The sequence below is a fragment of the Electrophorus electricus genome, chromosome 14 (assembly GCF_041902795.1).
Source record: "Electrophorus electricus isolate QZ-2024a chromosome 14, ASM4190279v1, whole genome shotgun sequence".
Taxonomy (NCBI): domain Eukaryota; kingdom Metazoa; phylum Chordata; class Actinopteri; order Gymnotiformes; family Gymnotidae; genus Electrophorus; species Electrophorus electricus.
Window position 1 is genome coordinate 4,852,501 of NC_137510.1, and position 17,659 is coordinate 4,870,159.

The window sequence follows — 17,659 nt, forward strand, 5'->3', positions numbered from 1 at the left end:
TCTGCAACCAACCTCACAATGCGTTTACTGTATAGCGAACGCAAAACCGCACGTTGAAATTCAGTTCATCGGTTCAGCATCATGCATCCACTATAAACATGTCTGATCAGATGACTACGTTTGCATATTAATCCAGAGATTAGTTTTATTTCGCTTTGGACACGCCTTAAATAGAGAGACATCTAGGGCGATAATGCAAAACTCAACACAGCACTGCAGGTGCTCTCACCCGGAGCAGGGCATCCTCTGTCTTCTCAGGATTGGTCTTCAGCGCCTGCGAAGCGTCTATGATTGGGAGGGGCATGAAGCGGATGGTGAAGTTCCTGGAAGAACATCGGTAGGATCAATACGCACGCACACACACACACACAAGAATACACATATGCACACACAGACCAATGCACATATATAGGCACACACATACACAGACACTCAAATAACAAATATGAACACAGCCATATAAAACATGAACACGTGTAAAGCTGCAGCCAAAAACCAGCACACGCACACCTACACATATGAACATGTGTGAACACCCATGCACAAAACACATTTACACACCCATACGTACATGCACATAGAAACACATGCTCGCATGTGCACACAAAACACTTTCAAACACATAAGAACATATGCATACACATACAAACATACATACCTACATACATAAAACACACAAAGAGCCCAAAAATGCATATACTTGCATATGCATATGCACACACACACCCACACCCACACACACACACACACACACACACACACCCATAAGTGCATAAGCACACGCGCACACACACACACACACAAAACACATACATACATAGGCAATGGCATAGGTTTCATTTCAACTTGGGGTGTGACGTGACACTGCTCACACGACCCAATCTAACACATTATATGAATAGTGTGAGCAAGAATTATTCTGCTATGCATATAAAATCATGCACACACACACACACACGCGCGCACGCGCACGCACGCACACACAAATGCGCAGGTGCTGCCATCTCGCCATTATAAAGGAGCATGCCTTGATTCATTACAGAGTCTTCGATGAATATGCATAACATTACATTTATTTATTTATTTTTAACAAAAAAACACATTTTACAAAATCCCCCATATGGCTTATTTGGACCACAAAGGAAGCTCGTCACTTTTTCTGCGCAGACTTGGCTCATATATCACACATGTGGATGGGCTAAATGCTTAATGAAGGTTTATGAAGTTGGTGGTGAAGTCATTCAGAGCCAATGAGCTCTTCCCCCAATAACCCCCCTGCTCCCCCCCCCCAAAAAAAAAACATAAAAATGAAAAAAACGAACCAATCAGAAGTGTGTCTGCAGTGTCTGTGATTACAAGACAGACAGACAGTGTCATTTCTTAGTCCAATTTATCTGACTTGACATAAATACTGATGTTCCTCAGGCCAGGGAAGTGGAAGCTTGAACAATCAAGTACCCAAGAGTCAGTACAGAAGGATGGAGGGGAAAGAGAGAGAGAGAGAGAGAGAGAGATAGAGAGAGAGAGACAGAGACAGATGGAAAGATGAGCAAAGGGAGAAAGACAGAAATGAATAGAGCATGTGGAAGAAATTCATGTATAATGAGTCAAATATGTAAACATGTACTGTTTAAGTCTGTGAATTGTGTTTAAATGTGCCAGTAAGTAGAAACTTATTTTCAGAACTTGAAAATCACACCCTGTAGCTGTCTGCAGGTGTTTGTCCTTGATACAGCACAAAAGCGTTACTGTTAGTGAAGCTACATGCCAGTAGATAAGACTAAACCAGTCAGATCCAGGTGTTTCTACATCTTTTTAAGGTGCACCCCACTCACACTGAGCAGAGCGTGCTCTCTCATCGCTTTCCTGATGCCTTCACCTCTTTTCTTCTGCTAAGTAAATCTTCTTTGAACACGTAAGGATGACTCTGACTCTATTAGACATTACCACAGCAAGCGTCAGCGACCAACACTGACAGAGAAGACACAGGGAGAGATTTGCTCTTTGTAAATCTATATAGATACACTACTACAACACTGGAAACTTGAGAAAAACCAGCTCAAGTCAAATCTAACGCTGGTTCCCTGTGCATGTCAGTTCTGACTGCAGGACACAAGGTCGCCATATCTGCCATGGACACAACGTGGTAATCTGCCACGCCCCCCCGGGAACGCTCCAATGATGCACATGGCCAGATGGGGAGCACATTTTGTTGCCGATACAGAAATACACCTAAGGTCTGATAGTGATGGTGGATGGTGTGTGTGCGCACACGCGTGCACGTGTCTGTGTGTGTGTGTGTGTGTGTGTGTGTGTGTGTGTGTGGAGAGGGTAAATACCTGTCATGTGCAAAACTAAAGCCACCCAGCGGTATTCAACCATCACCTTGCACTGGCTTTCACTGAACAGCTGCATGGGTGAAGGCGAGGTCACCCCAGCACAAACAATAGGCCATTATTCCTACATCGAGCCGCATAACCCAGCGGCAGCGACCTGGAGAACGAAGCATCCTCATCCTCACGTGGGAACACTCACGCATGTGGGGAAATTGGGGTCTTTTGAAGCCATGGCTTCCAAACCAGTGCGTGCCCAGATTTTCTTTTCTATTAGAGTGTGGATTCGTTACAGCGTAGGAGACATCTTAATCTCCAAGGAAGGAACAGGCACGGAAGCTTGGAACAATCCCAGATGAACCAACCATCCCACCAGCACTGCATCCTGCCCACCCACGAGTTTGCCATATTTTGCAATGCCAAACTGTCTCCCGGTGGATCGCCATTTGGTGGGAAGCAGCCAGCCAATCAGTCAATAGCAATGCCCTGCTGGTTCTTATGCAAATAGGATGCAAATGAGGATGATGCTGGCCCATACAGAAGGACCCCCCTCCCCGTTTATATTTATATATTCCATAATTCCTTTCAAAACAATCCAAACTACCTTTCTCTCTACCTCAGCCGTGGCTGGCTTTCTCTCTCTCCCTTGCTCTCTCTGCCTGCCTCGTTCTTCTCTTTTTCTCTTGGGGAAAAAAGACATGAAAAGAGGTATACATTTCCAGGACAGGTATATTACAACAAAAATGTAATCTCAATTTTTTTCAAACTCATAGATGATTCCAGATTTTGATTTATTTATTTTTTTTAGTTCTTTCATAATTGAAAATTGAACTCAAAACTTTTTTTTAGAAGAGACTTGGGACTTCACATCTGACTTTTCAACACCACACCGATCTGATCCAATGAAGTGTCGGTCAGTTTCCCCCTTTAATTGTGGTTGCTGTGCGCATTTGTTTTTATCTTCGTTTCGTTTCTGTCTCGGGTTTTATAGATCCCTGCCCTTCACTCTGGTGTTTTCTGGCTATACGTCTTTGTCTAACAGTTATCTGACTATGGACTGTGTTAAGGTTAGTGAGAAAGCATTTGTCATGAATAAAACCGCTCATCACAACATAAGCGTCCTGCCCCAACTCACTTCAAGTTACAATAATCACTAAAAAGACATTTCCACGTTTCTTTTCTACGAGCTCTGCTCTGCGCAAACTGCTGCCATTTTCCATCGCTATGGCTTTTTTAAGATCTCGATTTTCAAAAGGTGATAATCGTGTTAAATTCGAATTAAACAAACAAATCTTGAAAATCGCCCAGCACTAGTACACCTCTCTCTCTCTCTCTCTCTCTCTCCTCCCCAGTCCCCCCCCCCCCTGTTCTTCTCTCTTTCCCCATTTCTCGGTTGTATACCTACACACAGACACCACGCAACCACAGACGTCGATGAAGCCACTGGAGGAACATTGCAAAAATCAATACACACAAAGCACATATGTGAGCGCACACACACACACACACACACACACACACACACACACACAGATACACACACACATGCACAAATAACCTCACGTACTTCTCCAGTGCTGCTGCTACATCCTGGAGGCCTTGTGGACTGACGTTGTTTCTGTCCCAGATCACTGTCCTGGGGAAACAAACAGACAGATAAGAGCAGATGGAGCAGCCACATTACAGATCAATAAAGCAAGCCGCTCCTTCTCTCTCTCCCTCTCACACTCTCAAGCACACACACACACACACACGCACACACACACACGCACACACACACAAGCACACACACACACCTCCAGAGAGCAGTGGGAAAACACACAAGCACACACACACACACACACACACACACACACACACAAGCACATACACACACACAAGCACGTACAAGCACGCACAAGCACACACACAAGCACACACACACACACACACACACACAAAGTACGCAGGGCATCGTTAATTTCAGTGCTGGGCTCGTGTGGGTAGGGCTGGGCTACGCCACCTTAGCTTGCTGTTGATCTGCAGGGCCTTGGCCAGCATCTTAGCGCCCATGTCTCCCATGCTGTTGCCGCTGACATCCACACGGGTCAGCGAGCTGTTGCTACCCAGCGCGTTGAGGACGATGGTCAGGTCGCCCTTCAGCTTGGAGTCGGCCAGCGAGAGGGACATCAGTGGCTGAGCGAGGGACAGACAGACGGAACGACACAGAGGGACGACGTCCGTTCTGCCCATCAGAGTCGCTGCATTTCAGCCACACACTCACACTCTGCTGCTGTTTAACGAGTCATTACGGAGAGGTCTAGGCAGTGAATCAAACACTCTCAACCTCACCAGAGAACCCCTTAAACTCCACCTTAAAGTGAGGAACAGCTGACCGTGACATCACTCTTACTGCATTACAAAGACTTCTCACAATAAGCCTTAATCTGTTCTAACAGCCTGCCAGTAGGGGGTACCAGACCATTTACACCGAGAGCGCTTTGGCTAATGCTTTTATCAAAAGCGACTTACAATTATGAGTACAACTTGAGCAGCTGAGGGTTAAGGGTCTTGTTCAGGGGCCCGACAGTGGCAACTCGGCGTTGGTGGGGCTTGAGCTGGCAACCTGACTAGTCGAGTACCGATGCCCGCTGACCAAACTTGAAAAACACATTGAACCTCTTGAAGGTTTTACCACTCGGTCACTGAGATCAGAACTGCTCCTTTGAATGCACCCACTCCCCTCTACCTTTCCCCCATGATAGGATTATTTCTGTCTGGCATTTCATGTAATGAGGCTTTTGTGGATATCAAAAAACGGACCACGGTTTCACTCTGAGGATGAGAGAAGTGTACCGGTTAAGGAGCGTGACTGCAGCAGAGAGCAAGAAGCTGTTCGAGAGAAAAATATATACAGCAAGATCAGCACTCCTATCAGCGCTCTTAAATAAGCTCAGCACAGAGAGGTGGGTGGGCCGGAAGCCCATTTCCGTTCCATGGATTTGGGAAAGTACATTAAATCAGGAGGAGAGTCTGTACTGCACGAAGAGCGTCATCACCGGGCAGCCAGGTTCTACTCGCAGTTGGCGACAGGTGCCCGAAAGCAGGTGGTACTCACACAGCCCAACTCCCCACACTACATACAAGGCTTCACGGCAGCCCTGCCTGTCCTGCTTCAACTAGGGTCACTAGAGTACTCCAGGCTTGTTTATCATCGCTCCAAAAAGCTTCACGAGGTTCCAAACATTTCGAAAATGAGGAGGAAGCCTCCCCAAAGACGCCGTGTCAGTCTTTGGGAATCAGTAACGAGTCGGCAGACTGGAAAGCGGCTGAGAGGGATGTGGGGTGTGTGCGCGTCTGCTGTTCTAGTCATTATCACCGCCCACAGAGAGCCACTGGTAATACGAGAGAGAGGGGAGAGAGAGAGAGAGAAAAAAAAGAGAGAGAGATGGTGGGCTGGGGAACAGTGAAGAACACCCACTCTTTTCTCAAGATTAAAACACAGGCTTTAGGCGTGGGCAACATGGCAAAACACCTGACATCACAATATTTCCAGATCCCTTCCCAGCAGCCAGTGCATGTGCCGAAACGTTAACCGTCAACATTACGGGATTATAAGGCAATCACTGTTCATATATATAGCAGAGGACTAAAATGCAAGAACAAATAAGAACTTACATTTGCCATGTTTCCACGAATAAAAACAAACCACTTCTAATACAGCCGGCCATTAAAATGCAAATCGCCATGTTAATCTGTGCCAAGAAGAACCAGTCAGCTACTGGAACAATGCAGTAACAATTGCTGCTTAAGGAGCATAGAAGGCAGTCAAGTCTGGCCCAGGGCTGATACCAGCGCTACCTTTATTCAGGCTGGAGACTGAGCAACGCAACCGGCCCTTTCTTCTGTACTAACAGGGCACCATTAGTTCATGCAACGTTCCTGGTGTCAAATCAGTAGCAGTTGTAGCTCAGTGGTTAAGGTACTTGACTTGTAATTGCAAGGTTGCTAGTTCAAACCCCACCCTTGGGCCCCTGAGCAAGACCCTTAACCCTCAGTTGCAGTTGTAAGTTGCTTTAGATAAAAGCATCAGATAAATGTAAAGTCTAAATTCTCTGATGTGAGCATCGCTGCTTTTGTTGGTCTTTTCGCATTTGATATCTGATTTAAAAAAAAAATGTACTTAGCATCATCATGGCTACCAGAACACCACAGAGTACATAAAGAGTCACGGCTTCCTTTAACATTAATTGAAATGTTTACTGATACGCTACTGGCCCAAAAATAAATACATTTTTCTGAGACCCACCACAGTACGACATGCATATTTGGATAAAACACATTGTTTGACTTTTAGTGAGTTATTTTGAGTTTTAAATATTTAATATAATGTTTGAAAGATCGGTTGTAAAACCATTTTAAAGCCATTTGTTTCTCTACCACAAGACATATTATGAAAATGAGGGGCATAAATAAACATCACAGGAGTTAAAGGACATTTAGGTTGACTGGTGAGAGATGTTACGTTAGAAGGATCGGACAGATGTGTAGCACAAGCACCAACTCAAAATGTCCCATTGAAGCCTCCGTTCCCCCCCCCCAGCTCGCCTGGTAGTTACGATACAGACACCCCTCCACATGCTTCCACGTGCACCCCTCCCCCCCACACACACATGCAGAGGCAGGCAGTCACGCCAAGCAGTCTTTCAAATCCCTCCTGCACTCTCCGATAAGGAGCTGAAGACGTCCCATGACAGCAGCCATAGTGAGCTCATCATTTCCTCTCTACAGGGTGATGGAGGCAAACCAGATACACCACAGCAGTGTGCCCTTGAACCACACAGCCACACACACACACACCTGTCATAAAACCTGTTTGGAGTGGAAGTTAGTGTGGGAGCAGGAATAACCATAAGGCCTGCAGAGTTGTCGTTACCATAACTACTTCCACACATTTCTAAACACACCAGATTTCTAAATTACAGTCAGAAATTCAGGGACTTCTGAGATAAAATAAGAGTCCCTGCCTCTCATTCCTCAAATTCCCCACCAGAGCTAGATGTTTAAAAGGTAAACAAGTGCTCACCGATTCTTCTTCTTGGATCATGTGGACCAGGTTGTCCAGGACGGGTGCAAGGTTTCTGTGTGATGGAGAGAGAGCACGAAAAAACAGCCTGAGAACACCACAGTGCATTTCGAAGAAATGCAAATTCAACCCTTTCACTGAAGTCCCCTCTCAAAGAGACACCAGGAGATAGTGTCCCCAGACGCTGTCCAGCAGCAGCAGAGTGAGATTAAAGGGTGGCAGCTTTTCAAAAAGCAAGGGTCAGAGCGAATGCAGAGGTGTCCATTCAAGGGAATAAAGGATTCTGGGAACTTGAGAAATGTCTTCTGGAGCCATCCAGGAACACGATGCTCAGAAATTCGACTTGTACATAAATATTTGATTTTAAGGTACATTCTGAGGTAAACATCAGAACAAACAACAACTTATCCAAACTCTCTCTCTTTCTCTCCCTCCCTCCCTCACTTTGATTTGATGTTGTTGAAGTTTTTGCCCAGGGAAAGGTGGCGGATGGAGCGGTTCTTGGCCAGCCACACCAGCAGAGTGCTCATATCCGAATCGAGACCTGAGAAGAAGATCACAGAAAACCAGATTCAGCGCACAGCATCCACCAAAGGGCCTGATTACATCAGGCAGCCCAGCTGGTCAACAGAACTTCTAACCAACACCAAACGCTCTTTCCGAGCAGACAAAAATTAGCTCTTGCAAGCCTCTCTGAAACCACACCTAACCATTTGTTTGATTTAGCTTAATGGCTCTGCCATAGCCAGGACAATATGTGGGCTCTTTATGATAATGGCGTATGATAATGGTGTTTTTACAGTAACTACAAATGCCAACTTTCCACAGCAGTTACACAACAAAAAGCATTGGTCAGCAGACCAATCAGAGCCGGGCATCTTATCGAGGGCATGCTGGCTTCTGTTTGCGGGTACGATCTAGACGGAGGAGAGCAGAATTTCTGGTTCTCTCTCAGAGGAACGCCCAGATGCCTCACGCGCAGCGGCCGTAACTGAATGTTGGAGTATGGGCGGAGTAAGAAAACGCAGCCCAGGCCAAAAACTCATACCGCCCGCGCAGTCAAGCAGCCGATGAAAGTGATTGCCATGGACCTATCACTCATTTTACATGAAGGCATTGGCGTATACGCATTACTTAGGACTCGACTCCCATTGGCTGTAACAATCTCTAGTATAAAAAAGTGGCTAAACGCCACGTGAACGGTAGTCAGCGGTTAGCATAGGCTCAGTGCTAGCTGACAACCTGGCTTCTGTGACCATTAGGGTGACATTCTGTGACCTTTCAGTGGTGGGCGCTCCTTTGACTGACCGTTGTCGGAGATGTCCAGGCTGGAGATGTTGGGGATCTCTGCAATGCAGCCCTCAAGGATCTGTGAACCTCCGGACCGCAGCTGAGTGTAGTGTGTGTGTGAGTGTGCGAGAGAGAGAGCAAGAGAGAGAGAGGCAAATGAAAGCCAAGCTATACACGGGTCCATGACTGTGGTTATAATAACTGTGGATATAATAACAACATACTATTAACTTCATTTTTGCGTACACAAAAAAAAGCAAAGTCATGCCAACATGTACCCAAGACATTTAGCTGGGTTAAGAAAAAACAGCTGTTCAGTGGTTTAGCAGTGTTATGAAAGTGTGCATGCGTGTGTATGTGCGCGTGTGTAAAGAATGTCCAGTGGCTGACGCTAATTGCAAGCAGACCACAGCAGCAGTTAGGGGTAGTTAGGAGTAGTTAGGGGTAGTTAGGGGTTAGTTGTACTTACACAGTGGCCAAGCTTAAGGATGCATTAGGGAAAGGGGGGGGGGGGGGTAAATGTTAGTGGACTGCAAATGAAAGCTGACATCCACAAGCTTACAGTTTATTTTGCAAACCCATTCTATAAACACACCCATAGGCGAGCTGTTTTTAGTCAATTCCATGCATGCAGAAGTAACCATTTCCTTTCGATAATTTGTCTCCTTTCCGATGGTCTCCGATGAGATAAAAGTGATATTTTGTGCACGGATATATAAGTACACACATCTCGGTCAACTGACTTCAGAGTACAAAAGCGCTGATGTGGAGTTACAACTTACAACTGACGGTAACGTGAATGGCAGCCTATGAGATATATCTATAGAGTGTGAGGACTAATGAAGTTATCACTCAGTGTGTAGTGCAGCATAAATATAAATAAAAAAACAACAACAGCATCCTCCCAGGTGCACAGAAATGAAAACATGTAGCAAAGCTTACAAGCGCACTTGCATTTATAGTATATAAAGCCGAGGTTTTCTCTCCAGTCCTTGGGACCTGAAGCCAGTCCAGGTTTTAGTTCTGTTCCAGCTCCACATTCACCAGAACCAGCTAACCTGCTCTGGTTGTCGGTCCCAGTGGACCGGGTTGAAAGCACCCGACGGCTGGCATATGGTAGTGAGATAAACAAATAAATAAACATGAAGTCTTCACTGGTAGGCTCATCAATAAGGATGTGATAATCTATAGATGCATCTATATTTACAGTGCCAACATGCACAGACAGACACGCACAGAAGAGAAAAACAAAAGGTGTACATAAGGCAAGATGCAGCAATCAGGAGCTTAATTCTGCAACCACATGCAAGCGGTGGATTTGTTCGGAGCTGAGAGAGTGATGTTATCACAGGGCTTTAATTAAGTTTCTGCCCCACACTAGTCAGCATACATTATCTTTAGCGATTCGCAATGGAACCTGCCCCAAGCAGGGAATTTGAGTGCGACAGCAGGCATGTGCCCATGCAAATGCATGTGCTTGTATCTGGGGGTGTATTGTGCATGTCCGCATGAGCGCAAGAATGCACACATGCATGTATGCACACGCACGCACACTTGCACACACGCATTCAAAAAGCACTGTCAACAGAGTCGCTCTCTGATAGGTCATTCAGGTGCGTATTATTATGCAGACATTTGAAGAGGAACGTCAGACGCTTTTTATGTGGGAGTCAAAACCAGCCACTGAGGACTAGGAGAATGTTCAAACACACACACACACACACACAGACACACACACAGACACACACACAGACACACAAAACACTGTTAAGTGGTATTCTACGGACCGCGTACAGGGCGACACTATGGACCCTGTCCAGGGCGAAGCTACGCTCTGTATCCAGGGCGACGCTACGAACAGTGTTCAGCACTGCTTTATAGAATGCTCAGCTGTGCTTTAGGCGCTAAGGAAAGTGTTATTGTAAGGACAATGTTCAATGTAACTTGGAATTTAAGCTCTATTCCTTCAGCCCTATTCTAAGGATGCCCTTCCTTGGAGGCTTAGAACCTTCCGTCCCTACAGGGGATTTAAACCGTGAACATTTGTGTTCAATGCCTGTTCCTCTAAAGCCTATTGTGTCCATGTTGGCCTGCTGCACAAACATTAACAGAAAAGACACTTGGAAGGCATCAATCGAGTCTTCCACAGTCCCTGCACTCAGCTGCCACTCAGCTGGAGCCTGGAGCTGCGACTCTTCCGAAGGGAGGCGGAGACGAGCTCCTCGCTAAACAGGGCGGAAGGCGTGTAGTACTCCGTCTCGTCGATTCCGCCCTGATCGCGCAGGATCAGGAACAACTAGAACGGGTGGCAGGCATGAATTGGAACTTCATCTGAGCACATACATCCGGGCTAGATTCCACGCAGCAAACAGGGCATTAGGAATCGGAAAGACTCGCTTGTCCATCTCAGTAGACACTTTACTGTCTCAGCAGAAGTTTAGCTTGTCTCTGAAAAGGAGACAAATGAATCCCACTGGACTACTGTCAGGACCACAATTGTGGATTTGATTTTCATGAAATGAGTGTTCCAGATCTACAGATCTATACAGCTTGGTGGGGTAGGATGGAGTGGGGTGCGGGGCAGATGATCTTACCTCACAGCAGCTGAGATCCAGCGTCACCTCCTTCAGGTTGGGGTTACTGGCCAGACCGAGCAAAAGAGATCTAAATGAAGATGGACAGTTTTTAATACAGCACTGTCACTGATTTCTCCGATGCACAATTTGACATGGAACAGTGTGATCTAGGTGGTTGTTACTAATGCTGCCGGACTGTCAAACGTGACTGACATCAAGAGATGAGGGGAGTATGTTTTTTTAAGTGGTGTGAGAGCGTGTCAGGGACGTGCACACATCTTACTTCAGCGCCTCGGGAGGCAGTTTGGTTCCGGACACATTGAGGGTATTGAGGGCCAAGGAACTGCTGAAAAAATGCTTAAAGGATGGAGGAATCTCTTTGCCTTTCCTACACACACACACACACACACACACACACAGGTAGCAATTACAAATTCTAAGAATCATTACAAGCACAATCCATGTTTCATCACTTTAAAAGAACACCAAGGTCATTATTTATGCTGTCCTATAGTATTGTGCCAAGATTTTTAAAATAAATGTACAATTTGCTTTAAACATGTACACTGAAGAGCAATGATACCATAACTGCAGTAATGTGACTACACCAAATACATCTGGTTAGGATTCACAAGGATCACTTGGTTGGTGTGCCACCCGCCCTGAAGAACTAAGGGAACCCGAGTAGCTCTCTGCAAGAGGACTACAACTAGACAGTGTGTGCATGCCTATGGTTTTGTATGAGACCGCACGGCCTTGCTATCACAACGCAAAATACTTTTTGAAGACTGAATGCGAAATGCACCTGAAACACATCGCGTCATGATGAATGAGAGCTGTGTCTTAAACAGATACAATATTCGGCGTACACAGCGTCATTTAGGAAAACCTGTTTGGACCAATTTATGCGATCGCTTTAATGCTTTAACTCGCATTAAGTATTACGAAGCCTTTATAGGCTAAAGTGTTCCTTTGAAGTCACTCAAAAAATGAGTCACAAAAGAGTCACATTATCCATGCTGCATCTTTGAGTGTCTTCCCCAACCCACTTCATCCTTGGCAAAACGGTTATTGCCGTTGTATGCCTGCTTGCAGAAGCTGTGGCTACAGGCTTCACTTCTGTGGTGGCCCACAATTTGCTATCCGCTAGGTGTTGCTCTCAGTCTGGCCACATTGGAGAAGAACAACCTAACAGGAGCTGGAGAGTGTGTCACACACCTCGGCTCTGAGCGCAAGTGCGTGTACTGGAATCCCACCCAGACCGGGCTGAACTGTTCCTGTTCTCCGCTACCTTCGCACTTTCACCACAACTAGCGAGTATGGCAGGAAACAGATGGCTTTTCCTGAGACCAGGTTTCCATACTATCACCATGAACCTCTGGAGAATCCACATCAGCTGTCTGTCTGTGTGTGCGTGAAAAGGAGGGAACCTGTCACTGTCTAAATACACTGTTGTCGCACAAGCACAGCAACTGTATTTTTGGGACGTTTTCCCATGTGTTTACTATTATATTTTATTTATCATAGTTTATCAGAGTTATTGTATGTGCGTAAGTAAACAAGCTTATAAGGTACTAATAAGCTTGGAGTAATATCTCATCACCCAACAGCACCAAGTGTCTGCTTGTGCTTGATGGTTTAACAAGGCTTAAATACCGAGCATGTGTGTATGCGTGTGTGTGTGAGATGTGCCCCATATGTTCAAGTGTCTCTCTGAGACGGTCTTTAGTTCTACATGGCCAACTCAGTAGAAGCTTCTGTCAGTAACAGCATGGCCCTGCCAGAGATCTGCACAAGACGATCAACAAGATCAAAGCAAATGTACACTCTCAGACACGTGCACGCTCAGAGGCTCCCGTACTGCATAAAATCTAGTCGGAACCAGGAAAGCTTCGGTTCCGGCGAATGATATTTACCTGTGTGCAAAGACACTTTTGGAAACATTGAGAACGACGAGGTGTTGAAGGCATCCTCTAAGGAGTGCAGAGCAGAGCTGTAAACCCCGCCCCCCACACACACACACACAACTATTACAAAGTAGACAAGTATTACGAAGATTTTTTTCTCCTTTTTTACATGAAAGGACTTCAGAGTTACTCAAGTATAAATATTCAGGGAACAGAATGTAATGGAGGTGCTAAATTAAAGCACTGATAGGCACATTTAATAACCAGCTAATTAAAACCTTTAGTATATATATTATATGAAGTTTGTTACCAGAGGTGTAACCCCTTTAGTCAGTGAAGACCCCTTGTCTATTATTAAATGAAGTTCATGAAGTCAGAGGTATAACCTCATTGCCTATAATTAAATTATATATATTTTTGCATTGCCACAACTGTAACCCCCCTATCTATTATTAAATTAAGATTTTTTTGGGGGGTGGGATGGGGGGTTTGCTCCAGGAGGTTACCACGTGTGGGCGACTCACCAATTCCAGCAAGCAGTCCGCGTTGGACAGGTCCAGGGTGCTCAGGCTGTTTGGCTGTCCCAGGAAGCTGTAAAAGCTCTGCAGACACAAGGCGACACCAAGCGTCAGCGGCGGAGCGACAGGGATGAGCCAGCCACAGTCTTGTGTCAGGTGGGCCGTTGGCGATGTCTTCGCAGCAAGGGTTTTCAGAAGCGCTCGTGCCTGCCGACCTGGAGCCTTCGAATTCGAATTCTGACCTTAATCGGTCCGGGACAAGCGCTCAGAACTCAGACGAGCCGTGGCCGCACCGCCCATCGGTGGTTCTCTCCGGCAGAAACGCACTGCCATGTCTGGCATTTGAAACCGAGCTCGGTTCTGTATGGGCTCCCGGAGTAATTTAAAGACCACAACAGTGCCTCGTTCCACAAAACCTCGCCAAGTCTGAGGAGTGCAGAAGGCACTCAGCCTGGTTACACCACATCGCGTGAGCGGTGCCTCTGAACACGCAGCTGGGCCGTCTGTCCGAGCTCGCCGCCTGGCTGTCACGGACCTTTCCTGCTGTAAAAACAGTGCTACATTCCACTATACCGTACTGGTCTATAACATCTGCCATGTTTCCTCCCAGCGATGGCAGTGCCACTCTGCACGTGTCAATGGTTTACAACCCCCCGCGAGTCTGCGCGAACCTAGGTGTCAATATCCCAGCATGCACAGGGAGCAGATCAGTCGGCTGGTATTTATGAGAGTTCGCTCAGAGAGAGAGAGAGAGTTCGCTCAGAGAGAGAGAGAGAGAGAGAGAGAGAGAGAGAGAGAGAGGACTCATGCTCATCTCAATGTCACCTGCTACCTCTTCTCTGTGCTCACATGTATCACACTACCCGTTATACCCAGAATCACTTTGCACGTCTGTTAAAGATGTCTACTATCAGTCTTCAACATGCACCGAATAAACTGAATAATACACGTACAGTATGAATCCACACACCCCACTACACACTGTTGACCTCCTAGTCTACTGATCTTTGCTTAGTGGTTGTTTTAACCTATTGTACAGTGGTAGGTCACTGAGGTCCAGGCTTCAGTATTTTGTCTAGGGTATATACAATAATAAAGTTATGAAATATTTGCCTAAAAATAACTACGTTGGTGCTGCATTGTGCAACGCCAAGATAAATGACTTTCTCGTCTGGTCACTGTTGTCATTGCGTTTCCGTGGACGGAGTGAATGGTCTTGTTACTATAAAATCTTTACTCAGCACGGTGGTTGTCAACATACTGGACAGGCAGCACAATCTGCCAAAGTGTAACACAGGTAGCTGGCCAGAGGTTTAGTAGCAAACTGCTTAGTTCAGTACCATTCATCCCCAGACTTTGGGAGTGTCCAAATTCCTAGTGAGCCATCATGACGTGGCATGAGTTTCACTTGAGAGAATTAACTAGCTAACTAGTTAACTAACATTAATTCCATCTACCCAATAAACTCTCAACCAAACTGAAATTCTTTTCTTTCAATGTAGCTTGTGTAAAGGGTTTAAATGCATGTTAAAATGAGACACCCATATATAGACACCTCAGAGGATGGTCAAATGTACATGTAATGTTAAATATCAATTGACACAGAAGGATCGTATTGTCGTTTGATAGAAAGGTCGCTACCACCTTTGCTAAACAAATCTCAAAACATTTCTTATTTAAGGCTATTCCACGTGAATATTTAATGGTGTATTGGAGCTCTGTGTTTCTAAAAGCCTGCGTAGGGCTATGGTGGTGTACAGTCCATTTCATGCATCTGCGGTCTGCTGTTTTCTGCCTGGAGAACCTACATTTTTCTCCTCAATCAGGACATCTGTGCTGGAAAGGAAGCACAACAAAGTCGACTGTGGATTTGGCTTTGAAACAAAGCGGGAGCGCGCATGTGAACACGGCCAGGAACGAGGACCGACTCCCCTGGCAGCAGCTGAAATCCCCCCCCCCCTCCACGCCAACAGGGGGCAGCGCTTACCGAGAGGTCATCCCCTCGCAGAAGGTTCCCTGAGAGGTCCAGGTGGCAGAGTGTGCTGGGGATAGACTGGCTGGCACTCAGTGACTGGGCAAGGCTGTTCACTCCTGCAACACACACACAGAGAGAAAGAGAGAGAGGCCAACGGATAAGGAAAGTGTGTGTGCGCGCGACACACCAAGGGACGTTCAGATCACGCGGCAGGCTCTCGACGCAGTTTGTGGTTCATGGTAATGGGAAATGTGCTAGATCTTATTTCAGAAGGCTGCATAACTCATTACGTTACAATCAACTTGTTTCTTGGGACTCTAGAATAAATCAGAATTAAAATCACATATAAAGATATGATCACTCATTCAGACAGATCTGCCATCCAGAAAGAGAGGGCTTTTAGCAGAACAGGACAAGTTTTCAGATCTCTGATTCATAGCACGTCACAAGGCAGTCACAGAAGCTTTGATGGCTTTCGAATCACTTTCCTCACCAAACTTAGAAATGATTTATACTGTGCTAAAAGTCTTTTCCCTAAAAGGATAAGCGAGTAACAAAAATGTCCTCTGGCTCCGGACATAAACTGCTCACGGACTGGCGTCTACCTGGACCTTCCCTGGAGCATCAGACACTTTTATGGGAGGGCGGGTAAAACCTCAGTCCAGGACTGTTAGGTAACCATCAAGAGGACGAAACCTATGGAAAGCTGCAGTGTGTGTGTGTGTGTGTGTGTGTGTGTGTGTGTGTGTGTGTGTGTGTGTGTGTGTGTGTGTGTGTGTGTGAGTGAGAGAGAGAGTGAACCGAGAGAAGTTCAGGGTTATATTCTGCCTTTCATGTTTGTTTAGATGTGGATACTAATACAATGTGCTATTTATTCAAAGATCACAAAATCTGGTCTTTTAGGAGTAGCTCTAATAACCTGTTTCACTCAATTACCTTTAGGTAGGACAAACACGTTTATTATATTGTTGACTTTTGTATTTGAAATCTCAGGGCTTTAGGGCCGTTGCCCACGGCGCTCTGCACTGCTGCCGCCTGTCTGCTGCTCCTAATTAGCTGCGGAGGAGAGAGGCTGTGCTTGGATGACAGCAATGTTGGTTTTCACACTGTTTCCAAAATGTTCTCTCCTTGGCAAAAGTCGGATTAGGTGTGTGCATGTGTGTGTGTAGTGTCAGTCTTGCTGCTGCTGTAGAGAACCATGCACCATGTCATGCCTCGAGCAAACAGGCCCATTAAATCAGCACACAGGCAGATTTCCCCAAGTGTTTTCTCCGCACTAACTTGGAAGTGCAATGGTGATATTCCACGCATTCCGGGAACTCCCCGGCTACAACCGAAACACTAAAGATCTTTGCAGGGAAAATGGCCTGCTTGTACTGTACATTGATACGAGAGTTTACCAAGCTCATAATAAAATGGTTTACTGAACATGAGGCAAGGTTCAAACTGGGACAGGTGTCGACTGCGCATGATGTGCGGTGTATACTGGTTTGTTCACACAACGACAACACTCAGACTCTGTGGGAATTCAGTGACACTCCATCATGTTTGCTGTCATGAAATCCATGGCCGTAAACACAAAGTAAAATTTATTTACGTGAAATGACTAGTTTCCTGGGTGACTTACAGGATTATGAGCAGAGGAATACATAAAGCTTCTGGAATACTGAGGGACAGATGTTTCCTTGGGAACTGGGATCAGTGCACATATAAATAACCCGCCATTACACGGGTGGCCAAAACAGAAGGCACAGCAGGAGTCAAACATGCGCAGCAATTCATTATGACCCAGAAAAGTAAGAAACATGAATGGCTTCCCTGGATAGGTGAAATCAATAGCCAAGGATGCAGGGGGAGGGTCACACACACACACACACACACACACACACACATCATCTTAATTAGATTGACCGGCATTCGTTTACTATTAATTGTGGATAACGGTCACTCATTTACATAGTGTAAAAAAGTAACAGATTTAGCATCGGTTTTGCA

At 45.9% G+C, this 17,659-nt stretch overlaps 1 protein-coding gene across 6 annotated transcripts in view; it reads right to left on the reverse strand.

Annotated features, from left to right (window-relative positions):
* Positions 1-17,659, reverse strand: part of LOC113587061 (F-actin-uncapping protein LRRC16A) — a 72,307-nt gene that overhangs the window by 20,399 nt on the left and 34,249 nt on the right. For all 6 annotated transcript variants that reach the window (XM_027025561.3, XM_027025562.3, XM_027025560.3 and 3 more), the window contains exons 13-23: positions 15,677-15,780; positions 13,696-13,773; positions 13,181-13,257; positions 11,548-11,652; positions 11,283-11,352; positions 8,707-8,788; positions 7,843-7,942; positions 7,399-7,453; positions 4,336-4,508; positions 3,901-3,969; positions 230-323 (exon numbers count right to left, since the gene is read on the reverse strand). In XM_027025561.3, coding sequence (XP_026881362.2) covers positions 230-323; positions 3,901-3,969; positions 4,336-4,508; positions 7,399-7,453; positions 7,843-7,942; positions 8,707-8,788; positions 11,283-11,352; positions 11,548-11,652; positions 13,181-13,257; positions 13,696-13,773; positions 15,677-15,780 — 1,007 coding nt within the window. The remainder of the gene's footprint in view (positions 1-229; positions 324-3,900; positions 3,970-4,335; positions 4,509-7,398; positions 7,454-7,842; positions 7,943-8,706; positions 8,789-11,282; positions 11,353-11,547; positions 11,653-13,180; positions 13,258-13,695; positions 13,774-15,676; positions 15,781-17,659) is intronic.